A 26894-nucleotide genomic window follows, 5' to 3' on the forward strand; every position below is an offset into this window, starting at 1 on the left:
TAATTGACGCTGGTTTATCACAGCTGCTTGCCAGTGCCGGCCCACGGGGCGGGGAGGGGGTTTACACCAGGGTCCCTCAGCCACTGATTCCCCCACCTGCAACCTCTGCCCTGCCCCGCAGCCGCCTTGTCAGACTGACTCAGTTTCCCCACCCCCTCCCCACTCCAGTCCACACATTTGTCATGGCGTCATCTGTCTGGTTAACGGTCCCCACCTTGTCGCTTCCGCCTGTCTCCCTCGGCGCCACTTCCCTGCTTAATGAAACCCATTTACCAAGCGGTTGGGGCTCGGTGACAGTGACAGGCTGAGATGGGAACACACGCGCTGGAGAAACTCCGGCTCCCCCCTGCCAAGGCTGGCTGGCCTGCCGGGGGGTGAGGGCAGCGCCAAGGAAGTCGGGGGCAGAAGGAATCCCCCCCCCATGCAGGATCAACACCCCGCTGGGCAGGGGGAGGAAGTTCCCAAAGTGCCCAAGGGCATCAGGCATGCTCAGCCCTTTGGACAGACCAGCTCCTCCCGGGGGCTAGTGAAAGGTGGTGCCGAGGGCACAGGGCTTGGCCGGAGGGGTGGTGTGCCTGTAACTGCCCGAGTGGGCAGGTGCCAACTCCAGGGTGGGCACAGTCTGTGTGTGTGTAGATAAACACGGAACGGAGGGGGGGGCTGGGCCTAGCTCTGTCAAAGCCAACCCTTGGATCCAGATCCCCTTAAACGGGAGAATGTCAGAGCCTGGCCCAGGACAGCTCTGACACCCCCTTAATCCCAGACAGGGAGCCAGGATCCCACTGGGCCCTATCGCTCCTGGGCCCTGCCCCATCTGCAGCTCACACCCCTCGCCAGAGGAGCCAAGTGCTGGTGTGGGGGGAAGCTCCCACCAGGGTGGAGCCTGTCAGAGCCGGGGAAGGGAGGGGGGCACCAGGGAGATGGGACACTGGTGATCCTGCCTAGACCCAGCAGCTAGGGGCAGTCGTGGCCGTGATGGGCGAGCCGGCTGCAGTGTGGAAGCGGCTGGGACAGGCCCCCAGTGCCAAGATCTCAGAGCAGCCTGGGCGTGTTGCCCGCTGGGGCCGGCCCAGAGCAGTGACACGGACACCCAGCTACATGCCCATAGGTAAACGTGTGTGCACGTTGGCTTGCACACGCCCACCTGTGCGCCCAAGCTGATACCGACGTGTGCTGTAAGCCAGACCCGGCACTTGTACATGGGCCATGCCCAGGCCAGCCCAGCCTCGCTTGCTGGCACAAACCTTTACATGGTCACCGGGGACGACACCAACCACCTCGGCTGGGGGTGGGTTCAGGCAAGGAGAGCCCCGGACAAATCCTCATGTGCGCCCCCTGGTACCCCACCCCTGTGCCCTGACCTTGCCCTGCCTCCTGGTGGCACCAGCCGGGCTCACCCCTCCAAGCGCTGTCCGCAGGGTGCCCCCCCAGCAGACAGGCTGGGGTCTGTCCCAGAGGAGCCATGCTCCAGCCTCTACCCTCTTCCCGCAGCTCGGCCCCTGCCCAACCCCTTGAGCGCCCGACGGCAGCGACGGCCACGCAGCCCCGTGATGGGTCTCGCTGCCACTCAGCTGCGCTGCCCGGAGGCTGAGGGGGTGGCAGGGCCTCGCTGGGACAGTCACGTTCAGCACCTGATTGATGCTCCCAATAATCGCCTGTGCTCGGCCAGCCACGGCGCCAGGCTGCTGTTCCCAGCACCATCGGGAGACAGGTGCCGGCCATCTGCCCCGGTGCAATGCCCTGCCCGTCCCCCGACAGCCTGTCGGGGGGAGGTGGCGCCAGTGAATTAGCCTGCAGCTCTGTGACTCGACGGGCCCCTAACCGTGGGCCTCAGGATCCCCACGTAGCCCCTGTGTCGGGGTGGCCCCGGGCTTCTGAGCTGAGGGGACAGGGACAAGCCCACCTCAGAGCGGAGCGTGGCCAGCTGGGGAAGGCAGCCGGCAGGCTGAGGCTGGAGCTGCCAGTGCTGAGCTCAAAGAGTTTGGCGAGGGCAGTTTCAGTGGAGCGCGAGGGGCAGCACATGCAGGGAGGCAGCGTGGCCTAGTGGCGTTGAGCACAGGGTGGGTGCTCAGGACCCCTGGGTGCTAGTCCCAGCGGTGCCCTGGAGCTGCTGGGGGAGCTTGGGAAAGTCACTTCCATTCAGAGGTGCCTAACTCTCACTGAAAACAAAGGGTCTGGGCCTTCCCTGTGCCTCAGTTTCCTCCTCTGTAAAATGGGGGTGTCACGGACTCACAGGTCATGCCCACTCTTGGCTCCATACGGTCCCTGAGGGGAACCCCCTTCAGTGAGGCAGCCCTTCACAGGGGTCCACTCGCTCGTGGGGGTTAAGCCCCTCCACCTCCTGGCACCACACCTCTCTGAGCCTCAGCACACCTGTCTCTGCCGTGAGCCCCCTCAGGGAGTCCCCTCGCTCTGGACCTCTGGGGCCTCCACTCCCAGAGGGAATAATGCCCCCCCGATCTCTAGACCGGAGCGACTCTCAGCCGGGGTAAAAGAGGAGGGTTTATTGAGCTTTTGAACCCAGCACAGGAAACTCTCAGGGCCGCAGGCCTGGCCTCCCTCCGCACAGCACATCCCAGTCTCCCCTGCCTCCAGGGGGGCTCTGCCTGTTCCCTCCCTCCAGCCCCGAGCCCCCCTGCTTCCCAGCTGGGCATCTGATCTCACCGTCCCCAAACCCCCCTCTGTCCATTGTCTTCTCTCCAGGTAAACAGGGTCGCCTGGGCCTCCTCTCCCCTCTTCTGTCCTCTGGCCCCTCTGGCTGGAACCGGCTGGTTAGGCCACAGGGGTCCTCTCTTCGCAGCCCATTGTCCTCCCACTGGCCAGAACCGGCTGAGACTCCCGAGCTGGGCCCCCGGTCACCAGTCGCTGGGGTAGCCGTTCTCCAGGCCATTGGCTGGGGTCCCAAGTTCCCTCACCGGTCCCCTGCAACAACAAACTCCCTCTCCCATCACCTTGTTAAACTAGCAACACCCAGGGAAACTGAGTCCCACCCCCTCTGCATGCAACCCATTGGAAAAACAAGGAAAAAACACGAAAATCCCCCACTTCGTCACAGGGGGCAGGAGGGAGTCACGGGGGTGAGGGGAATAGCAGCACTGCTCAGCTGAGTATCTCAATGCACTTTACAGGAATTGAGGGACAAACCCTGCTCTTCCCCCAAGTTGAGTATCCGTAATCCCATTACACTAACTGGGAAACTGAGGCACAGCACCGCAGCCTGGGCAGCTAAACCACTTTGGCTTCAGGCCAGCTCCTAACCAGGATGGGCTAGTGGAGTTTTGGGCCCTTGGGATCCAACAGGGCCAGAGGGGGGCATCCAGCAGCTCTGTGAACCCTTTGTTTGGTGTTAGCCTTTGGGAAAGTTCATTGCCCAGAGTCCTAGCCGGAAATGGAGCTGACAAAATAGCCCAAGAAAAGCTATTTGCAGCTTCCTCTTAAGCCATCTGCAGTTAGCAGATGCATCCAAGATGGGATGAGAACCCAGGAGTCCTGACTCCCCATCTCCTGCTCTAACCACTAGGCCCCAATCCCTTCCCAGACCTGGGGTAGAACCCAGAAGTCCTGACTCCATGTCCCCTGCTCTAGCCCCTAGACACCACTCCCCTGCCAGAGGCAGAAATGGAACCCACGGGACAGAGTCCGTTCCCTCATCCAGTGGCCTACCCAAGCCACAAGTGGCCCAGAGCGGCCCAGAACTACCCTGCCTGCTGGGCGCGCCCAGGCTGAGGGTGTGGCTATGGCTGGAAGGGAGTGGATCAGGACTGGCTCCGTAGCACATGGGGCCAGGGGAGCCTGGGGTGACTCAGAGCCCTCAGGAAGCCGCTGGAAGTTAGAGGAGCTGGGGGCTGCTCTCATTTATATGGGTTGGGGGGGATTTGGCTCCTGGGCCGCCCATTATAAAGCCACCCTTGTCCTACCCCTCTGGAGCCTCAGGACTGCCGAGGCTCCAGCCACCCGCCCAGCCCAGGGCTCTCCAGGCACTGCCATCGCCCACCTCACACCAAAGAGGGCAGCCGGCCCCACAGCCCCCTCGTTAAGCTTGAGCTGAGCTTCCGGACAAGGGTGGAGGAGGGCTAGTGAGGCAAATGTGGGGTCAAGGGGTTCCGGAGAGAGAGCCCCTCCCCTCCCAAACGACCTCATTTTAAAATCCGTCGCTCCTTCTACCCTCTGGGACTCCGCCCATGACGTGTGACCTACGACTAAATCCCCTGGAGAGATGCAGCGAAAGGTAGGTGGTCTTGCAACTTCTGCCAAGCAAGTAGGGCCTATTACCAATGAATCAAAGGCGACGGCACGTTGGCTGTCAAACCCAGAACAGGGAACCAAGGGCTTTATTCCAAATGCTCAGTCCAGTATGGCAGTCCCACGGGACCAGTAAAAACCCCACACTTCAGATCTCTAGAAGCAACGTTGTAAGGGCTGGTTTCCACTAGGTCGACCCAGCTACGTCGCTCAGGGGTGTGGAAAATCCACTCCCCTGAGCGACATGGTTAAGCCGACCTAAGTTGCCACGTGGGCCGCGCTGGGCTTTTTCCGCTGGCCTAACCATCGCCTCTCAGGGAGGGGGATTGCCTGCATCGATGGGAGAACCCCTCAGGCTCCAGAGTGAGGCACTGGGCCGCGGTAGCCTTTCACGTGTAGAGAACAAGCCCCAAGCGGAGCAGCTCATCCATCGCCAGCTGAGCAGCTTTCAGGGCACACGCCCGCATGGAATATTCATAAGAACATAAGAACAGCCAGACTGGGTCAGACCAAAGGTCCATCCAGCCCAGTATCCTGTCTGCTGACAGTGGGCAGTGCCAGGTGCCCCAGAGGGAATGAACAGAATAGGTCATCATCAAGTGATCCATCCTGTCACTCATTCCCAGCTTCTGGCAAACAGAGGCTAGGGACGCCATTCCTGCCCATCCTAGCTAATAGCCATTGATGGACCTATTCTCCATGAATTTATCTAGTGCTTTTTTGAACCCTGTTATGGTCTTGGCCTTCACAACATCCTCTGGCAAGGAGTTCCACAGGTTGGCTGTGCATTGTGTGAAGAAGAACTATGTAAGCTGCACTGATAGGAGGAATAATAAAGAGGTGCTAGAATAGATGGATAGAAGGGACAGAATAGAAAGAATGTGGACAAATTGGAGAGAGTCCAGCAGAGGGCAATGAAAATGATTAACGGTTCGGGGCACATGACTAACGAGGAGAGGCTGAGGGAACTGGGGTTATTTAGTCTGCAGAAGAGAAGAGTGAGGGGGGATTTAATAGCAGCCTTCAACTACCTGAAGGGGGGTTCCAAAGAGGACGGAGCTCGGCTGTTCTCAGTGGTGGCAGATGGCAGAACAAGGAGTAATGGTCTCAAGTTGCAGTGGGGGAGGTCTAGGTTGGATATGAGGAAACACTATTTCACTAGGAGGGTGGTGAAGCACTGGAATGGGTTACCTAGGGAGGTGGTGGAATCTCCTTCCTTAGAGGTTTTTAAGGCCTGGCTGGACAAAGCCCTGGCTGGGATGATTTAGTTGGGATTGGTCCTGCTTTGAGCAGGGGGTTGGACTTGATGACCTCCTGAGGTCTCTTCCAACCCTAATCTTCTATGAATAGACACGATACCAGGATCGGGAGGAAGAGATGGATCTTTTAAGACTGCCTGACAGAACCTTGCCTAAGCAAGCAGTTCTGTGTTGGCCCCAGGACAAGGGACAGAGAAGCCAGAGAGTCACGCACCCTAGCACAATAATGGCTGAAGTGGCATTATTACAGCTGAATATTAGAAGGCCCGGAAAAACAAGCCCAGGCTAGGGACGACTGCCACCTTTGAACTCCTGCCTCATGCAGCTGATGGTGTGGGACAGATGGTGGTAAGAGCTGGGCATTGATTATTGTGTCATTGGAAGTGTCACAATGGCAGAGGCAAATCCTGGCCATGCTGGGGGCAGAGGTCGGTCAGCAGGAGCACAGGGTTGCTGAAGGCGCCCGTCCTGCAGACTCTTACTGTTCAAAGTTCAGCGCAAGGCCTCGGATCCTGCAAATGCTTCTGCTCTTGTGTGTGAGAAGCGAATCCTAGCAATGCGGGGCTGGACAGGAACTCGAGGCATCACCCCATCCAACCCCTGCACCGTAGCGGTGCCAAGCAAACCTAGACCAACCTGTTCTTAAAACCCTCCAGTGACGGGGATTCCACAACCTCCCTCGGAAGCCAGTTCCCGAGCTGAACTCCCCGCTTTTCCCAATAGCTAACCTCAATCGCCCTTGCTGCAGATTAAGCCCATCACTGCTTGTCCTACCTCCAGCGGACATGGAGCATAATCGAACACGGCCCTCTCTAGAACGGCCCATAACATCCAGTGTAGGGACACCTGCCGACAGAATTTACTGCTGCAGCAGCCGTACTTGTGTATGAGGAAACATCTGATAAGCCACTCTTACTAACCTCTGTTTGCTGCTCTAAAAATCAACGGCCTGTCTCAGTTCTATCATAGCTTTCAGCAATTTCTCTTTCTGTGGTGGGTGGGTGAGGTTCTGTGGCCTGCGACATGCAGGAGGTCGGACTGATGACCGTGACGGTTCCTACTGGCTTTAAAGTCTATAAAGACTTTTAGCGGCTTCCCCCCTCCCCCCATCTTCTCTTTTCAAGACTAAAAGCCCATTTTTTAAACCTTTCCTCATGGATCAGGTTTTCTAAACCTCTGGTCATTTTTGTTGCTCTCCTCTGGACTCTCTCCAGTTTGTCCACTGGACACCGGGCTCCAGCTGGGGCCTCGCCAGTGCCCAAGAGAGCAGGACAATTCCAACACTCCTGTTAACACAGCCCGTGAGTGGTTTCAGTGAAGTCTGGGTTACGTTACATGCATGCATGCAGTGGTTTGCCGGGATCAGGGGTTTAGGGTCTTAAATGAATTGCCCAGGTGCATTGTGGGTTGTGTTTCCTCTCCTCCCTCTGGCCCCCTTGAAAAATTAAAAAACAGGTTAAAGAAAATGCAGCCACTCTGGGTGGTGGTGGAACACAGCTGCCATCTAGTGGACACTGTGCTCAATCGCAAGCTCAGGTCTTAAAGTGATCGCGTCTGCCTTGAAATTCAGAGCACACTGGGTTTGCACAATGGGAGTTGTTGTGCCCAAGCCCAAATATGGATGCTGGGTGCAACTGATTTCCAAATGCTTAACAGCTCAGGGCCCAGACTTTAGAACTTAATTCCTCAACCCCTGGATCCTGGGACTTTTTAGGACAACCTACAAAGCCTGTTTCCCCATGCATTCCTGTAGGGCAGTGTTTCTCAGGGGTGGGATGGGCGCTGACAGGTGTGAGTGGGGGCCAAGGACTAGCCCGAGAGAGCAGACCAACTTCCCCATTGTCCCCCCCGCATCTCGGCTTTTATCATTTTTTTTTTTAATCATTCTCTAGCTGTTGGAGTTGTAAAGAAATCTTTGAGGACATGATCCCAGTGTGACTGAGGCCAAGATGTTGGTCTGAGTTTGCAGAGAGCCTGAGACAATGGCTCTGAGATGGGGGAATTGTCCTGAGCAGTGTAACTAACACCCCACCCCCTGCCAGAGTTTGCAGAGAGTCTCAGAGGACAGCTCCATGTAGGTCACACCTTGGCTCATTTGAGTGGGTGTAGCTATTCACATCCCAGTTAGCTTTTTAAATGCAACATTGTGAAGTATTTCGCTGCTCATCAGAACATGGCACAAAGGAGAGGAAGGATCATGTTGAAGACTTCTGCTGGCACCTTCCAAAGTATGTGGGGGATGAAGGCTGAGGTTGGGGGAAGGGGTGGAAGAGGGCTCAGCTAAGATGGGTCAGCCCTGAGCAGCACATGGCCAGATTGCAGAAAGGTGAATACATGAGAGGTGCCCTCTGGGCCAATGCCCCGGAGGTTAAACCAGACCCCTCCGGAACGAAGAGCTGGAGCTGAAGAGCAGAGCTGGGGGCTGCAACACCTGCTATGCTGTGCACATTGGTACAGCGGGGGACCTGTAACACACACACGGGACGGTTACCTTGGGCTTATTTTCCTGAAGCGGGGACTTGGTTTTCGGCCATTTGAGGAAGATGGCTGTAAGGTGGGGGTGGAGTGGAAATAATTTTAGCACCTGTTCGTTATTATTAGCCTAGGTGGCCCTAGCCCAGGGGTGGGCAAACTTTTTGGCCCAAGGGGCACATCGGGCTTGTGAAACTGTATGGAGGGCCTGGGGGGGGGGGAAGGCTGTGCCTCCCCAAACAGCCTGGCCCCTGGTCCCATCTGCCCCCCCACACTTCCCGCACGTCTCAGAACCTCCAACCCATCCAACCCCCCCTACTCCTTGTCCCCTGACTGCCACCTCCTGGGACCCCCAACCCCTATCCAAACCCCACCCCCCCTACTCCCTGTCCCCTGACTATCCCCCGGGACCCTCTGCCCCTTATCCAACTCCCCTGCTCCCCACCCCCTTACCGTGCTGCTTAGAGCGGCAGGAGCTCACAGCTGCACAGCCCAGTTGGAGCAAGCCCTGCCGTCCAGATTGCAGGCAGCTTGCCGAGCTGAGGCTGCAGGGAAGGGGAGACAGCAGGGGAGGGACCGGGGGCTAGCCTCCCTGGCTGGGGGCTCAAAGGCCAGGCAGGATGGGCCCGCGGGCCGTAGTTTGCCCACCTGTGCCCTAGCCTCTGTTTGCCAGAATCTGGGAATGGGCGACAGCGGATGGATCACTTGACAATGACCTGCTCTGTTCATTCCCTCTGAAGCGCCGGGCACTGGCGGAAGACAGGACACAGGGCTGGATGGACCTTTGGGCTGACCCAGTCTGGCCATTCTGATGTTAATGGTGTTTATTACAGTGGCGGGCTAGAGCCCACCTGAGATCAGGGCCCCACTGTATTAGCACCGATTCCTTGTCCCCGCGCAATTGCCAAGACAGGCACCAGGTAGAGGAGCAGGAAAAAGGTCACACAGAGGCTTCCTCGGGGTGTAGCTCCAATGGGAGTGTGGGTGGGAACTGAAACCTTGAACCCTCTCCAAACCCTCAACTGACTGGAGAGGGGCTGAGGCCGGCGCGCCCGGGGATCACACCGAGGAGACAGGGGGGTGTTGTCACTGCTCTGCAGCGGTACAGCCTCAGAGGCTGCTGCCTTTGCACCAACCCATCTCCCTTAGACCTCAGCTGGGTCTCTCCCCTGGCCTCCCCCCCGCCCAGGCCCAGCAGGGCACCATCTGAACCCACAGCCCCCCTCCAGGAAGGCAGCGGGTGGGCTTGGTCTGCCCCTTGCCAGCATCCTTCGGGCTCCAAGGCCAAAGGCAGGAGCTGGTTGAGGGGTGAGATCAGGGGCCTGGAAGCCACGAGAGCTGGGGTATGACTGAATCAAACAGAAGACAGAGTGGCCTGTCCAGCAGCCGCCACCTCTGGAGCAGAAGAATCACTGCCCCAGCTGGGGCTCTCCCTCCGAGCCTGGGCGAGAGAACCCCGCTTACTGCAAGCCTCTGCCCCATGTGTCCAGGCACCGTGTCCCACAGGAGAAGGGAACCGGGAGTTAACCCCTTGCATGCCAGGGGCCAGGCTGTGCCCATGCAGCTTGAGTAATCACTGCCAGCTCTTGCCTTCACCCCTGTCACATCGCTCCTTCCCAGCAGGTACCTTCATCTAGGATAGCCCCAGGGGAGGGCTGCCGGGCTCAGAACGCTCCACCCCTTGAGATCTATGGGTCCAGGTGCAGAGAGAGCCTGAAGCCAGCTGCTGAGGAAGTGCGTGGGAGTTGTGTATGTGACTCACCCGCGAGGCCCATCGAGGCACAGCTCCTTGGGAATGGCAGAATTGCCAGACTGAAGTCCCCCGCGTCCAGTGTCCTGTCTCTGACGGGAACCAGCAGGAAGGCGCTAAAGCTGCAATAGGCTGCTGCTGGGGGATAATCTACCTCCAGAGCAGTCTCTTCAACCCCCCTGACAGAGATTAGCTATATCAGCCTTCCACTATCAGCATTAGCTAGTCTAGCTCTGGCTACTCCGGTTGGCCAGAGAAATGTCCAGTGCCTTTCTGGGTGATGCACAGCTCTTGGGCTCAGCAGTGTCCTGGGGCAGGGAGTTTCAGAGTCTACATCCCATTCTATAAGGAAATATTTCCTTTGATCAGTGTTTGTCATCTTTCCCTAAATGTCCCCTTGCTCTTGTCTCTTGAAACAAGGAGAACAGAAGCTCCCAACGCCCCTTCTCCCTCTCATTCACTGCATTGTGCACATCGATCCAGTCTGCTCTTATTCGCCTCCTCTCAATGGTAAAACAATCCCACCGTCCCTACAAGAACTTTTCCAGGCCCCTGGTCATTCTCATCACCCTTCTTGGAACCCCCCTGGGCCTGCACTCTCCTTCCTTTTCATGGGCTGGGCAGTGCTGCACACCATAGCCAGATGAGGCTGCACCACTGATTCCTCTAATGCAACATCTTCTCAGGATTATTCACCATCCGTTCCTTCTGTGTTCTAACCCAGTTAGTTTTTCTCAACTGCAACAGCACATTGAGCAGAGGACTTCATGGAGCTAGCTCCCATGTCGCCCCAGCCCCTTTCCTGATTCAAAACTCAGTAAGATTCAGGAAGCGTTCCAATTTTTTCTCCCTCGGACGTGCATTACTTTAACCATTAAATTCATTCTGTGCCTGTGTTCTCCACTCACTTACCTTGGTCAGGTCTGTCTCAAGTTCCTCACCATCTTCTCTGGACCTTCCTTCTCCCCTGCCACGCCCCCTCCCGAGAACCTCACAGCTCACCTGTCCTAGCACAGAACCTCAAAGTAGTGACAACCTTTGGCCGGGATGAAAACTGACTATTTATTCCTATTCTTAGTTTCCGGTCTCTTAGCCAGTTTCTGCGCCACTTTGCCTTACCACTGAACTTCTTTAGTAGCCTCTTATGAGGGAACTTTTTCAAAGTCTAAATTCAGAGATCCATAGATTTTACCACCACAAGGGACCATCAGATCATCTGGTCTGACCTCCTGAATGACACCAGCCAGAGAATTTCATCCAGTTATTCCTATACTGAGCCTCAGAACTGGTGTGTGATTAAAGCGTCTCTTCCGGTCTGGGTCTGAAGACCTCAAGAGATGGAGAATGCACCTCTTCCAGTGGTAGTTTGTTCCAGTAGTCAATCACCCTGTTACAAATTTGTGCCTTATTTCTAGTAGCAGCCCACTGGAGGACAGCGGTGTGCTGCTAATGTTGCAGAGATTCTGGGGTGTCAGGACGATTGGGTACAGGACAAGTTCCTGTTCAAAGGGGCCTGTTATTCCCATAGTGCTCTGCTTTCTACAGGAATGAGGAGATCTTGCTGAACAACACACTTGGAGTATGGCTACACTGCCATTAGACAAACACCGGTCCAGCTGAGGTAAAGGGGCTTTTTAATTGTGGTGTAGATGTTGGGGCTCGGGCTGGAGCCTGGGCTCAAGCACCCTGCAAGGTGGGAGGATTCCAGATCTCGGGCTGCGGCCAGACCCCGAATGTCTGCACTGCAACTGAACAGCCACTTAGCCCAAGCCAGCTGGCATGGACCAGGCCTGGGTGTCTAATGGCAGTGTAGACGTACCCTTATGGTGGTCTTCAGAGAGCCACAATTGCAGAGGAAATGGAGCCGCATCAGCAATCTAACCTAGGGCTTGCCCGGAGATGTACAGGTTGCCCAGAGTCTGTAACAATCACATAGTATTGCACCTTGTATTACAACACAGCTGTGAACTTGGTCAGCCCGGCCCCTCTGCCGTTAAGAAGTCAGGGCTAAATCTGACCACTCAGCAATAAATCAACCAACCAAGCTTCTTCTCTTAGGGCATTAGCCCTCAGAGCACCAAAACTGAGTTCAGTCTGGTTCCTCTTATTTCTCCGTTAACCTCTTCCAGCTGCTGAGCACAGAATCATAGAAGATTAGGGTTGGAAGAGACCTCAGGATGTCATCTAGACCAACCCCAACTAAATCATTCCAGCCAAGCATGCCATGGGATACTGGGTGTCAATTCCCAGGAAGGAATGCCCCCTGTAGGGGCAGCAACACCACTCTGGGCAGCACTTGGGTGCGTTCAGATGGCCTCCCATCCAAGCACTGACCAGGCTGATACTGCCGAGCTAGTGGAATGTGGAAGGATCACAGCTCTCTCCGGGTCAGACACTCCTGGACAAGGCAGGGTGGAATAGATGCTGTGACCCTACACCAGGTGGCCTGCTATTCTGGGAGCAGCTGCCTCTGGTGTGGAAAGGGGTCATCTATGCAACCTTCTGCCTGTTCACAAACATCAGGCCTGTGATGACAACACACGGAAAAAAAGCAACGGATAGAAAACTAGGAGAGAGAGAAATGTCTGTACAGTGAAGATCCCCGCGGCGTATGCCTGTTGGGGTCTTCTTGTAATGGAATCACACAGCAGAGAGTTTATCCTTGTTAATATTTTAATGTTATATTTGCAGCATAAATAAAAGGCACATTATATGTTTGGTAAGAACAGTGGCTGAAGGAACAAATTGATAAGTGCCAGGATTTTGTTTTTAAACAGCAAAATACAACACAGGGCTGTGCCACGACTCTCCTCCGCCCCTGCGGACACAAAGGTCAACAGGAATCCATGGCACAGGCTAATGCGAAATTGTGAGGACCTGCTCACAGGAGCACTTAGGTGAAGAACATTTTTTATTTGCTAGTGTGACCTGCCTGCACCTCCTCTCGTTTTGTTGCGAAAGGCAGAGCAAGTCAAGAATTGTACAACAAACCTGTAGCAGGGAGGGAGGGTCAGGGAGTCCAGGTTTGGATACATCTAAAAACAATTTCATTGCATAAGGAATTGTGCATCCATTCAGGAAAGTTGATATATGTCGATATATTTCTATATATATTCATACATAGGTATTTTCTTTTATAGAGATACTACACTCTTGTGGTTAAGCTTTTCAGGGATTTATTTTTGTGGTTTTTTTATTTTCTTCCATTATTGATCGTAAAAGCTCTCCATATAAAACAGCCAGCTATTGGTTGAAGGAAAGGTGTCAGGTGGATTCTTGCACTACTGCAGTCCCATGCAAACGAAGACTGTTGGGGTTTTGTTTTGTTTTTTGCTGTGGGAAGGCAAATCCCGGGACCTGGTTCCTTGGGCTGCTGCTGTGAGGTGTGGGACAGAGAGCAAGACCTTGTTCGACCTGGAGAGCCGTGTGTCAAAGAGCCGCCGTCCTGCTCCCAGAGAGCACCAGGGACAACTGGCAGGAGCCCGTGGACAAAGGTCACTCCTTTCATTATGCCTCTAGCCCAGTGACGGAAGGGAGAGGTCACCTGTCTTGCAGGCCCTGCATGCGACACCCGTCCTCCTGAATCCCCAGGGGTTGCTAATGAGAATCAAGGCTACTGGATGGGCTGCCCTTGCTTTGGAGGAGCCAAGAATAATCTGTTCTCTCTTCCAAGGCAAGGGAGCAGCTTTGGCCTGGGCTAAAACACTCCTTCCATCTGCATTAGAAGAGAGAGGGGAGCAGAGGTCAGGGTGGCCTCATTTATGCGAGACTTTTTAAGACCGACAGAATTTTAGCGCAAAGCTAGTGGAGCAGATTTAAAGGTGAAATCGCTACCGTGTTATTTCAGAGGCTGTAGGTCCCTCAGGTCGTTAAGCTCCAATGAAAACTCTGGCTCTGGGCAGTCTAGAACGCGGAGGGATCTGGGTTACCTTGATCTCCAGTGGGCCAAACCCACTCCCCTCCAGGTTTCCATATCCATAAAACCTTGCGGCTGGGCCCCCATCTCTCAACAAGTTAAAAATTAACACCCCATTTTAACCCACAAGTGGATTTTCTCCACTCCGGCCAACCTCTGTCAACTGACTTAGCCCCTTAAAAACCAACCAACCAAACAGCAAAGGCTTCTTGTGACTGCCAAGTATCATGGAGTTGCTTCAGCAGCTCAGTACTGTGTGGCAAATGGCAAAAGCAGCAAGTGGTGGTCTCGTAATGTCCCACAGGAAGGGAGAGATTAACAGGTCCGGGAGCTTGAGGGACAGGTGGACCTTTACTTCCCATTACTCATTAAGTGATTCCTTCCCCAATCCATTAGGATTGAAAGTTGCCAAGGGCAAGTCTACACTACAAAATTAAGTCATCCTAAGGTACTTCAACTCACAGCAACCGCAGTAATTAAACTGCTTTTGCACATCCACACTACGCTGCTTGTGTCAGCAGTGTGCATCCTCACCAGGAGCGCTTGCACCGATTTAACAGTCAGCGTGGGGCGTCGTGGGAGGGCTTGTGCAAGGCAGCAACAGCCGATGGAAGCAACACAATGTCTACACTGACTCTGCATCGATCTAAGCGCTACGCTGCTCACAGAAGTGGAGTTATTAAGTCGTCATCAGGTCGATGTAAGCTGCCTTACATCAGCCGAACTCTGTAGTGTAGACCAGGGCTGAGTTTGGGGTCAGAGTGCGGCTCCCTGCCTGGCTGCATAAGAAACCTCAGTGCAACGAAAACCAGATCCACTATTGGCATCAGCCTGGAGTTCCAGAGAAAAGCTAACAAGCATCCAGCCCTTATCTTGGTCAGGTACCACTTGTAATAGACCATGCCAGGTGTGAGATAAATTCCCCTCCCCATGCCTTAGGTGGAAAATGGCTAAGACAACCTATGGCTACCTACAACATACCCTTCCCTTAACTCCTTTCTGCTATTGTAATAGTCTCCCTCAAGACAGAAGGTGCTGGCTTTGTGCAGCTGCGGCCGCTAATGGATCCAGGGTGTGCTGGGAAACTGCCCCATGCCGAAAGCATCCACAGCGCCTTCTCCCATGTCCCCTACTCCCTCCCCAAATAAAAGCAATACAGCACAACAAATGCAGAATGTATGGTGTTACAGAACTCTACAGCACTCCCGGTATGGGACTTTTTAACACGATGATAATGATTCAGTCCTTCAGTATACAGCACACAATGCTAAATAAGAGAAAAGGGCTAACGGGGGACAAACCCAGCTGAACAAAGGCAGCTTCTCATTACAGCACCATGGTTGTGTTTGTGCTAGATTCCATGGGGCACAGACAACAGCATCTCTGGACCCTTCCAAGTCATTAGCACCTTTAAAAATCAGTGGAGAAGTATCTCAAAGATCAGATAAAAAAAGGGTGATGAGCATGGTATAAAATGCCCAGATGGAGACTGGCTTTAGGAGGAAGAGCGGATTTCATTCAAATAGGGCAACGACCTCTCTCTCCTTGTTGCTCTACAACATCCCACCTGGGTGCTTGAGGCAAGGGGGTGGGGGGAGAGAAATCAAGGTTTCTGGTATGCAAAGCCCTCCTATGTTTCAGAAATAGCACCAAAACTGGAAATCAAGACACCTGAACGAAGGTGCCTAAGCTCTGCTCCAAACCAGAAGTGCCCAGGGCATAGCCTTGACTAAGGAGACTAGAATCAAAGTGAAATTCATGTAACCAGCTGTCACTTGAAACTATAAGGGGTCAGCTTTCCAAGGCCTCAGCCTGTACCGTGTGACAGCTTCCAGTAGAGGGCACCAAAGCAGCAGCCAGAAACAGTCTGGCAGCTACCACCAGGGCATCAAGGTCCCAACTGGAAATGTGGATTTAGAGCCACCAGAGCTCCAAACCTCAGTGAAACTTCAGACTGACACCGCTGAATTGTGTATTCAGTCTGTCTCTGAAACAGAAGCACCGTATACCTCTACAGCTGGGTCTAGAAATTAACCAATCAGACACAATGCAAAATCAAGGACCTCTTCATTTGTGTCCCACATAACTGCGGCTGCAACCAAGGTGCACTAGGTAATGCTATAGGATTAAGTTTCAAGGGGATTGTTGTCCAGCCTGCAGCCCAGTAAGCAAATCTCTCAGGTAAGTCCAATGCCAGGCCTGCTTAATCAAACCTTTGTACACAGTGTTGTTGTAGCTGGGTCGGTCCTAGGACATTAGAGAGGTAAGGTGGGTGAGGTAATGTCTTTTATTGGACCAACTTCTGTTGGTGAGAGATACCCCAGACCTGAAGAAGAGTTCTGTGTCACCTGAAAGCTTGTCTTTCTCACCAACAGATACTGGTCCAATAAAAAAAAATATTACCTCACTCCTGCTTTGTCAATATGGGCTGTAAAAGGAACACCCCCACCCCCACCCCCACCTCTCAGGCTATCCTTTTATCCAGATGCCTGGGAATTGAGGGGATATAGATTCACGGGCTGTATGAATGGACAGTGGTTTGAGCGGAGCAAAGGAGAACTTGTTCTGACAAATGCAGAACCTGCTCTAAAGCCACAGAATTCTAGATTCAGAACAGAGCCCAGAACGTTTGATGTTGAAGTTCCAGGTGGCTCTCGTTAATGTTTCTTATCTGAAGCTAGGCCAGACTGTCAGAAGGAGTCTGAGCCTTGTGTCTAATGTGTAAGAAACACACATGTGGGGTGGGGTGGGTTGGCTTAGAGAGTTCCTTACATTTCATTTGGGTAAACAATGGATTATGGGTGGAAAAAGGAAACGCTTCACATAACTACCCATGCTGCCTCAGGACTCTCCTATCCTGAGGTCTCCTAGTGCCGCTTCTCGTAAGTAGAAAATGTATGTTTAGTGCAGAAACGTTAATCCTAGGTCTCCTGCTGGAGAAAAGCTTAAAAGAAAAAAAGTATGTCGTCGTTCAGGTCATGGAGTGGGGGTGGCAGGGTGATTTAAGAACTCTGGATTGGGGGTGGATGACAGTAATTAGCTCAGAGCAGGAATCAAGCACCTGCTTAACGGGGTGGTTAACAGTACCCCCAGCAAAGTGGAAAGTCACACTGACTAGTGGTTACAGCATGGGACTAGAGGATTCGGGAGCATCCTGGGCTCACTGTGTCCTCTAACCAAGTCACAGGACTCCTGTGTACTTTATCTACCCCGTCTATTAAACTGGGTAAAAGGCCCACCTGGTTTTATAACACAAAAGCGAACTCCATTCTCCCCTCCTCTCCCAAGGAGACGGCGAATCTTTGAGAAAAATCAGTTACAAAATAGGCTCCTCCATGCGGACGGAGTTCCACAATCACAGAGATTAACCCACAAAACCCACAGCTCTCTCGCCATGCAGTTCTCTAGTCCGAGGATCTACACTAAATTGCCTCTTGGAATGAGACCAGCAAAGTGCTCCTGCTCCCAGGGAACTGTAGCACAATCTGGATGATATATTTAAATCAAAAGTACTAGGAAATTAGCTCTTTCACTAGCTTACTGTTGATAACTCGAGACCTCCCAGTTATTGCCCTGAATTTGCTAATACAGGAGCAAAAGGAACTGAGCTGAAAAGTGGGGATTTTTGTTTGTACTTGGCTGCAGACCCACAGAGCATGGGATTTACTAAATTTCATAACCCAGCCCTGCCTGGTCCTCCAACCCACCCCTCCTCCCAACAAACTTGCATCTGTTTTGGCCGGCAACCAAAAGAAATCTTAAAGCAAAGGCACCACAATTCTGTCAGATGATCTCTTAAAAGTGCTAGTCATTTCATGACCATTAATACTCAACCCTAATAGTAACAAGAGCTTTTGAGTACAAGACTACGACCCCTGGTATGTGTAGTGTAAAAATATAGCAGGCCATGACAAAGATGAGAGAAAAGCTACAGTGAGGGCAAGAAATTAGTGACAGCTGCTCTCACATCAAAGAGCTCCTTATCAGGAGCCCTGTTTTGTTGTTCACTTTTGATTTTTAATTTTTTAAATTTTTGTAACAATCAGGATGTTCTCAAGCCACAGTGACAAGGAAGAGGCAACACTAATTCTTTGGTTGAGGTCCTACCCCACACCTAATTGTATCAAAAAGCAACAGTAGAATTTAAGAATATACAGAGGAATCTGATCTTTTTAGTCTTAATTGGATGGGCTTGGGAGAACAAAAGGAGAAAATTAGTTTCTCTCTGCTATGAGCCCCTGAGGGCCAGGCTAGATTCTTGCTGAGAATGTCATGGGGTTCAATATTCTGATGTTGTAGGGAAAGAAATGCAAGTCTATCCTAATTGCCTCTAATTTATTATTTAATTATTTGTTTTTATTATAATGAAGGTAAACACTAACTGATTAAAAAATACTGCTCTGAAAGAGTATGATCCTACAGCTAGTGCTTAGCCCTTGTTCAATAAGAACTTACACGTACCTTTTAAACACTGCAATATTTTTCCTGGCCTCGTGAAATAAGCCAGAAGAGGATCATTTTCCCACTGTGAAGCAGGCCACACATAAGGGCCAAAGATCACATGCAATCCAAAACATTCTGTGTCGTTCCCAGGAGGAGAAATTTTCATGAAGAGTAGGTGTGGGCAGTCAATTAATTAAAAATTGAAATTAGTCAGGGCCCCCTTTGGCCTAAGACAACTAATTGCTGACGCTCTTCTAAAGCCACAGGGATGGCCAGTGAAACTTGCTTTAGCTAACTCCAAGCCCTAAGATGATATTGGGAAGGCTGTCTGAAAAGCCCTGGGACTAGGAGGACAAAATAACTCCTATGTGCAGCAAGTCTGCGGACTACGTGGAGTTTGAGCCGTCTGTGGATATTTCCATCTATTCAGGAATCTAAGGTTTTGCTTTCTAAAAAAAGTTCTTCACTTTAGGTTGAAAAAGCAGCGGTCACCGAACAAGTCCATGAGATTGCGCAGCACTGATGTGGGTAGCTGAGCCAGCACAGGAAAATGGGATAAAAAAGGGCATCCCCATCTATAGATCCAGAAGGAAATTCCCAACATGTACAACCCTCATTAGCAGCAAGGATGATCACAGAAAGCCATAAGCCACCATGTGCCAGCAATGCCCCTCTGCCATGTATATTGGCCAAACTAGACAGTCTCTACGCAAAAGAATAAATGGACACAAATCTGACATCAGGAATCATAACATTCAAAAACTGGTAAGAGAACACTTCAACCTCTCTGGCTACTCAGTAAAAGACTTAAGGGTAACAATTCTGCAACAGAAAAGCTTCAAAAACAGACTCCAACAAGAAACTGCTGAGCTTGAATTAATATGCAAACTAGATACCATTAACTTGGGTTTGAATAGAGACTGGGAGTGGCTGGGTCATTACACATATTGAATCTATTTCCACATGTTAAGTATCCTCGCACTTTCTTGTCAACTGTCTAAATGGGCCATCTTGATTATCACTACAAAAGTTTTTTTCTCCTGCTGATAATAGCTCATCTTAATTAATTAGCCTCTTACAGTTTGTATGGAAAATTCCACCTTCTCTGTATGTGTGTATTATATATAATCTTCTTACTATATGTTCCATTCAATGCATCCGATGAAGCGAGCTGTAGCCCACGAAAGCTTATGCTCTAATAAATTTGTTAGTCTCTAAGGTGCCACAAGTACTCCTGTTTTTTTTTGCAGATACAGACTAACACGGCTGCTACTCTGAAACAAGAAGGTGGGATTTCCTTGACACTGATCAGTAATTTTACACACAGATTAATAGGAAATCATCTCTAGGAAAAGATGCAATTATGGAGAAGCTGGTGATTTAAAGGAATAACCTAGCAACTGGTTGCATAATTGTTCTAAACACACACTCAACAGTCAGTGACTTATACTCCTCATGATATAAAGGCTCCTCAGGGGCTGTAAACGCTGCTTGGCTAAAGGACAGAACTTCACATGGGCCACATCTTTTCAGCAGGCCTCCTCTAATGATGTCGGCAGTATTTATTTGCTCAAGCACAGCCATTTGCATGAGCAAATCCATGCAGTTGTGAATAAATGAGATCCTAATGGAAAAACTGAGCCCCTAAAATTAAAATCTTAGCACCGAAGTAGTTGTCCATTGAAACCAACAAATCTGAAATCCCATAATGTCATCTGGTTTTTTTTTTGGTTTTTTTCTGGCATCTGTTGCAACTCTCCAGAGCCCATCCTCTCCCTAGGTTACTGCCCTGATTAGTCACCTGTATGGGAGTTATCTAGTTAAGAGCACAATTAATCCTTTGCTTGACAGACAACTCACAGATGGACATCCTTCCTATGCGGTAAGAGCGGATCAGGAAGTGCTATCTGCATGCAATGCACTGCAGCACTTCATCTTGGTAAGAAAACAGCAAAGGATTTTGCCACAGGTTATTGGAGCTAGCAGGGCTCTTTGGTAGCATCTCTCCCTTATGGGCCTCAATCCAGTGATGCTTCCTACAAGATATTTAGCAACCTTAGCTCTTCCTGGTTTCGATGGGAGAGGAGTGCTCTTGGCATCTCCAAGGATCAGGCCTTCTAGGTGAAGTGGAATAGATTCATAGATAGATTCAGGATGAGAACATTCTATATAGATGTATCTGCTTCAAAATGGATGGGAAGCAGCTCGCAGCCTATTTACATTTCAAGCTAGCTACCAGCAAGGGACTTGGGAAGGAAGAGAAGGGCTGATATTGAAATCAGGATTGGGGACATAAAATGAAATACTTTCAAAAAAATCTTTAACCTGTTTAAAACATTTTGCACAGTCATGATTGCTTTTCACAAGGTAGCACCAGGCAGGTGTGTCCCCCATAATGAAGGGGACCTCCAACATTTACACGTCTGAAACTCCTGTTTACTTCTAGATTTGTCCTTTTTAATAAGGCCAGGCAAAGATCAGCTTGTCAGTGAAAGCTAAGCTGTCTTGTATGCTATTAAGCTAGCTACGTAGTTGTGGGGAGCCACCAAATCTGGAGCTGCTCTGTGATACTTTCATTCAGTGGCAAACGTTAGTTGAAATGGACACTGAGTAGGAACAGAGTATGTTTTATTCTGATCCAGGAACCATGCTGAGGGAGACAGGGGGTGGAGTTTCTGGTCCTGACAGCATTTGTTCTGCTCCTGCCCATATTTCCAGAAGTAGCAGGTTATAAGATATTGGACCTAGAAATACAGGTATCACCAAAGCACTGAAGTTATTTGCAATACGTTTGCTATCCTGAGTTGGTTCTGCAGAACATCTCAAAAGGTGACACATTTAGAATTTTGTCTCCTTGCTGCAGTTCCTTCTCCCAGGAAGTCAGAGAGGACATCTGAGTGCTAAGCTCATTACCAAGGACCTCCCTAGGCCCCATGAAGGAAGTTGTCTATTTTAAACACAGAAAGAGAAACAGTTTGTCTTCAGCAGCCTGGGACTCAGACATGCTCAGACTCTGCTGGGAGACAGAAAACCAGCTGGAGATTAAACTCACTTCCACCTCTTCTGTGAAACTACTGAGTTTTCTTTTTAAATACATAAAAATATTTTAAACACTGAACATGGTTTTAGTATGTTCAGTGAAACACACTTCAAGGGGAAACAGCTTGAAATCTAGTTAATTACCATTAAAAGCAGTTTCTAGTCTACATGTCTCCTGAGCACTCCTGCCAACTTTTGCAGTTTTACAGGCACATTTTCCTATTTTTCCAAGACATTTCTCCCTTTAACACACTGACAACTCAAACGTACACGGGAACTGACTAAGTGACAGAGAAGAAATATTGAAACCTGACTAAGATATTGCTCAATATGCAGAGTAAATAAACAGGGGAAAAAAAGTTTAAGAATAATTATTTATCTCCAAGTGCTAGCAATCTTAGGCATCACCTATAACAAGAGGAGGTAAAAACTGTCAGACTGAAGTGTGATTTAACTTGACAGCGTACATTTAAAATCATGACATACAAATTATCATCTTGCTTTCCCCTCCTCTAAACTTCAATTCTGGCTGGATGTTTAGTAGCTGCTCATGAACCCCCATAAAGATTAATGCTTTACACGCCATCTGAAAGATGGAATTGCCTGCTGCTTCCAGATAGTAGAAAACATTACTTTATAGCTCTGTAAGTTCAGGAGAGCATACACACAAACCAGGTCAGAACTGAAGTGGGTGGGCCACAAGATGGTAATCAGAAGGACAAGATTTTAAGGTCTGTTTTCTGGTGATTTGTCAGGGCAGGAAATATGCCATGGATGCACTGTATGTTTCTAGCCCCCAGCAGGGCATGAGGTCTCAGCCCCCAACAGTCATTGCTCTGTCTGACCAGCCGTAGTTTTCTGGCAGGACCTGGTAGCAACTCCCAGATCACAGACTTGTGTAGTTTTTGATCTCCAGTGGTTAAGTAAGGAGAGCAAAAGGCAGACAGATTTTACAATAATGCTGTACTGTCCCAGGGAGCAAGTTCACACACCTCTCAATCAGTTCCACATCATTTTGGTAACGAATATGATGGTTGCTGTACTTACAGCTGTAGTGACTAAAGACTATAGTACCTATAATCCTTCTGCTTTCTCCTGCTCATTCAAACCCCTTGAGTCAGGATGTACAGCAAAATCACCCATTACCATAGCTCCTTGAATGTGGCCAAATCCCTTGGTCTGCCTCCAGACCCCAGGGAGAAACAACCCCACAGTTCAGACTGTCAGAGACCGAGGAGTGTGAGAAACACCCTTGATTGGGTTGTTCTGTGTCTGGATGACTGGCCGTTTTAAGAAGGAGCAAGAATGGGACCAGGGGCCTGACGGGTTTTTCCTTATTTGGGGGATTTTCTATTGAAAAAAGGGCTGTTTTGCCATACAAAGCCTGTTTTGAACGTACAGGAAGCCCTAGGAAGGAGGGATTAAGATGGAGGATCTTACACCACGACCACTGACCACAAGAGGCCAGTAGTGAGCAGGGACCAGAGTCCATTACACTGACACTTGGTGAGTTTTTCCACTTCAAGTGTCTCCCTGCTTTCTGAACCTCGTAAGCCCCTCCCATTACAAAGACAGGTGCTGGGAAGAAAAGGATCAGTGATTTAGGGTCTGTCTACACAGCAAAAGCCGTGCATGGGCTAGTCTACCTGAGCTAGCTTTAAGCCAGCTAGCACAGGTAACTGCAGCGGTGAACACAGCATGGTACAAGCTGCAGCTCAGGGGAGCGCAAGCCCAGTATGGACCCTGGGTACATAACTGGCTTGCTAGCCAGCACTGAACCCCGCAAAGTGCTGTCTTGAGTAGTTGGATTCAGCTAGCCCATGTGCAACTTCTACTGGTCAGGCAGACCCTTAGTTGTGACTGTAGCAGAGTGAGCTATTTAGAACAGAATCTGTTTAAAAAAAAACATTGTCCATTTTTGCTCAATGGACTGATTTTTACAAGTCTGTTTGCAATCTGAAGCTTTCAAACTCATTACACAAATCCACTCCAGTTACGGTGACCAGACAGCAAGTGTGAAAAATCAGGACAGGGGATGGGGGGTAATAGGAGCCTATATAAGAAAAAGACCCCAAAATCAGGACTGTCCCTATAAAAATCAGGACATCTGGTCACCCTAACTCCAGTTTGTACGGTGCTGGGAAGCTATTCTATTCTACTATGCCTTTGATTATTCCCTATCTGAAATGTGATTGGTCACCTAAGTCACATGGTATTGTTTCAATCCTGACTAAGAGTTCAAGGAGCAGGAAGAAGGAAATAAACGAGTCCAAGATAGCTGTGCAAACACATACGTGCACATGCGTGTTGCTTTCCTCGGACCAAAAAAATGGTCCCTTGTACAAGTATCCATGGAAATTAATAAGGTTTGCGAGCACCAAAGCAAATTTACTTTCGGTTAAAGCCTTTTCACACTTGTCCAACTTGCACTGTATTTACCACCCCATCCCCTTCTGTACAGTCTATTGTGCAGCTGTATCCTTGAGCTGCCAGTCTCTTAACAATGGAAGGTATTTGAAGGCTGCTTTATGCATGTGTTAAGGCTATCAATAGGCAGTATTTACCCAGCGGTGCTGTCTCAACATGCACTGGGACTGGTGTTAAAATGGGCTTCCCCTACCTCTTGCTAAACATCCACTAGCTTTCAGACACTAATGTTAGCCTGCAGGCTGGAAGTGGAGTATGATCAGTTATCATGTAGAAGCTGTTTGGGCCTCTTGAGCCACACATATGAATCCAGCTACTCTAATGAATCCGTCAGAGCTATGCAAGCTATTCCTTTACAAGACAGTGCGGTGTCTGCAAGAGACTAAACTAGTTATACTTACAGATTCCCTGCTGTCGTATTAGACCTCTGACAACATGGCCACGATCCCTTTCTGTCTTGGATTCTAAGCCAAATAAAGGCCCTGTGTCTTGTCCAATCAGGCCATTAGACTTTATAATGGAAATCGGAAATCGCGGAAATCGGTTGTTGCATTATCCTCACACGATCCTGAAAACCCTGCTGATGGTATAGCTCTTTGTCATCAAGGAAACAGACACCCTGTTGGGATAGTTATACTCAAAGCACTTTCCTATATGCAAATTCTCTATAGAAACAGCTTTAAGAAAAAACAAACAAACAAAAAAAAAAACGAAGTGCCTGATCTGGAATGCCTCTTGCAGTAACTACACACAGGTTCTGAACAGAGATGCAAGAGCTACTAGCTCCAGTGTCTTTGAATATTAAGAGGGCAAAGAAACAGAGGGCAAAGGGACACAAAATCTCAGGAATAATTGTGTGAGAGCATGTGTGAGACAGTGTGAGACAAACATACAATAGCAGTGTATTAAGAGACAGCTAGGACCATGAAATACATTAGAGAATATGGCAGGGAGGCCTGAAGAAACATGAGGGAGAAAAGGGGGAGAAGAGACCCCCTAATTAGAAAAGCAATAAATGGAACTTCCCTGTATCTGGGGGGGGGTCAAATTCTACATGCTCAGATTTTGCTTTGGGTATTGCTGTCCCTGGCAAATATTCCAAGTCTAGATAAACCAAACTACTGACTCAGCCAAACTAACTTGGGTCAAAAGTGGCAAGTGCAATTTGAGGTGGTCTGGCAGCTCAGGGTGAAGATGTCAAAGAGCTCAACGGAAGGAAAAGTGTCTTTAAAGAAGGAAAGAAAGATGAAGTGCTGAGAGTTTCACAGACTGGTGGGTTTGCTGTAGCACAAATTCACACAGCATCCCTTTCCAGCTCCCAAAATACAAATTCAAAACCACAACTATTACCCAGCAAGCAAAAGGTCAATGACAACCTAAAGAAAGTACACACGCGCGCACACGCGCACACACACTCACTTTGGCAATAAGCAGACAATTCCAAGTGCCTTTAAAATGTCAAGGCTGGTTTTAAATCTACCCCATGAACCTGGAAGCTCTAAAAGTACTACATTTACTCTTGAGGAAAAGCAATAGATATACCACTACTAGAAGCAGAAGAAAACCATTAAAGGAGGTAAAAGGCCAGGCGAGTGGGATATGCTTCCACCTCCCTTTGTTCAAGGCCACCACTTTATAAGATCATCAGGTTAAATGTATGGGAAACAATCCTTTGACATGTGTGGGGTTTGTTTGTTTAAATTCATGACTTATTGAGATGGGTAGTGGATTTCATAGCCGGTTAATTCTAGGACTTGCATTATATCCAATCTGCCCCAGCTCATCCTTTCATGCATCACAAAGAACAGCTTTGCACGCAGTCCTGGCAGACAGCAGCTTGGTTCTGCTTTACTGTTGTACGGAAGATTTACAAGCAGGCCCTTTTCTGAAGAAGGTACCTGCATCATTAGCAGCTATGGTGTCAATTAAGAGAGAAGCACATGAAACGTCCACAGTTCCTACGGCTGCACCAGTGACTGCGAACACATACTTAAAAACCCCACAAGTTACAGCAGTTAATGATGGTTAATTGCAGGTGAATCAGAGGTGCCAGGCTTGCTTCGGAACCAAAAAGCTTTGGTATCAGGGAAGTTAAACCCATGGAGTTAGGAAGCCCATTATCCTAAGCCTTTTTAACCTCAATAGCCCAAGTGGAAAACTCGGACAATATTCTTGTGCCAAGGTGCAACGTTGCAGGTCAGCTAGAGCAGTGGTGGGGAAACAGATGATTGGAAGCAGCATGCTGTTAAAAATAAAGTGACAGCACCAGTAAATGTCACAGCCTCCCAACAGCTACTTTCCTTTGCTAACAGGTGAAACTTAAAATAGCGATAATGCCAAGAGAAACCACAAGCCAGGGGAGGTTTAGTGTTAACGTAACTGATACCTGAAAATGAACCTTTCAAGATGCATTCAAAATGAGGCTCTTTGTGATCTGATGATTCTGTAAGTTGACTGACCAGAAATCCCTCAATCGGAAGCCATCCTGTACGGACAGGTGATCATGTGACAAAGGTTTTGGGCCAGGCTCTGTATAGGATATGCAGTATAAAGAAGCTTCCATAGCTGCCCTTAACTCACTTTAAAAAAAAAAAAAAATCTGTATCTGCCCCCATTAAGCAGGGACTTAGTTATGATCAGTCTCTCGGTCTGCAAGTTCTTATGGGTTAGTTCTCTGTCACGTGGTTTGTGACATCATCTGCCAGCAGACTGAGACTGTGGAGCCATAATGACGTGCCACTGTACGGGCATGCTCAGTTCTGTCCTTTGGCTTGCCATCTGAGTGAGGACCGAAGTGGCAACAGCTTCAGCTGCAGAGCGCACGTTGAGCTCGTTGGGGGATGCTGTCACGGAGCTGTGCTGGATGACAGGAGCAGGGGAACCGGTGGGCTCAGAGCTCTCCTTTGGGCTTTCTGTTTTCAAAAAGAAAAAAAGAAAAAATAATAATTGGAACGGAACCCATCATGATGTTACTGACATTAAGACTGGGCTGTGGAAAGCGAGACTAACTCTACCAAGCATCCCCGGATGATGAGAGAGTTAATCAGATACTATGCTTTACTTTTACATGGAGGCCTTTCAACCTGCCTGATCCCAAAGCACTTTTGAGAATGGATGCACGGATCCATATGCAGGAACCATTTAACCCAACATTGATATGCATCCACCTCTAAGAGGGGGTGCAGCAGCTGTTAACAGCATGCACTAATTCTATAACAACTACCTAGGACAGGAAGTAAAAAAGAATAAGAGCCACGTGAAAAGAGCAGGGACAATCTAAGGATTCAGAAAACAATGAACGAAACTAGGATCTGGCTAGACCACCCCATTTAAATACAAAAAGCAG

The 26894-nt window shown here is 49.9% G+C and overlaps 1 protein-coding gene across 6 annotated transcripts in view; it reads right to left on the minus strand.

The window, feature by feature from the left end:
* Positions 1-12378: 12378 nt before the first annotated feature.
* The window catches only part of ATF7 (activating transcription factor 7), a 108107-nt gene continuing 93591 nt past the window's right edge, over positions 12379-26894 (minus strand). For 5 of the 6 annotated variants that reach the window (XM_073319013.2, XM_073319015.2, XM_073319011.2 and 2 more), the window contains one exon: positions 12379-26460. In XM_073319013.2, the coding sequence (XP_073175114.1) occupies positions 26243-26460 (218 nt within the window). In that variant the 3' untranslated portion in view covers positions 12379-26242. The remainder of the gene's footprint in view (positions 26461-26894) is intronic. The other variant, XM_073319016.1, reaches the window with a different exon arrangement.

Source organism: Lepidochelys kempii, chromosome 20 (genome assembly GCF_965140285.1).
Source record: "Lepidochelys kempii isolate rLepKem1 chromosome 20, rLepKem1.hap1, whole genome shotgun sequence".
NCBI classification, from domain to species: domain Eukaryota; kingdom Metazoa; phylum Chordata; order Testudines; family Cheloniidae; genus Lepidochelys; species Lepidochelys kempii.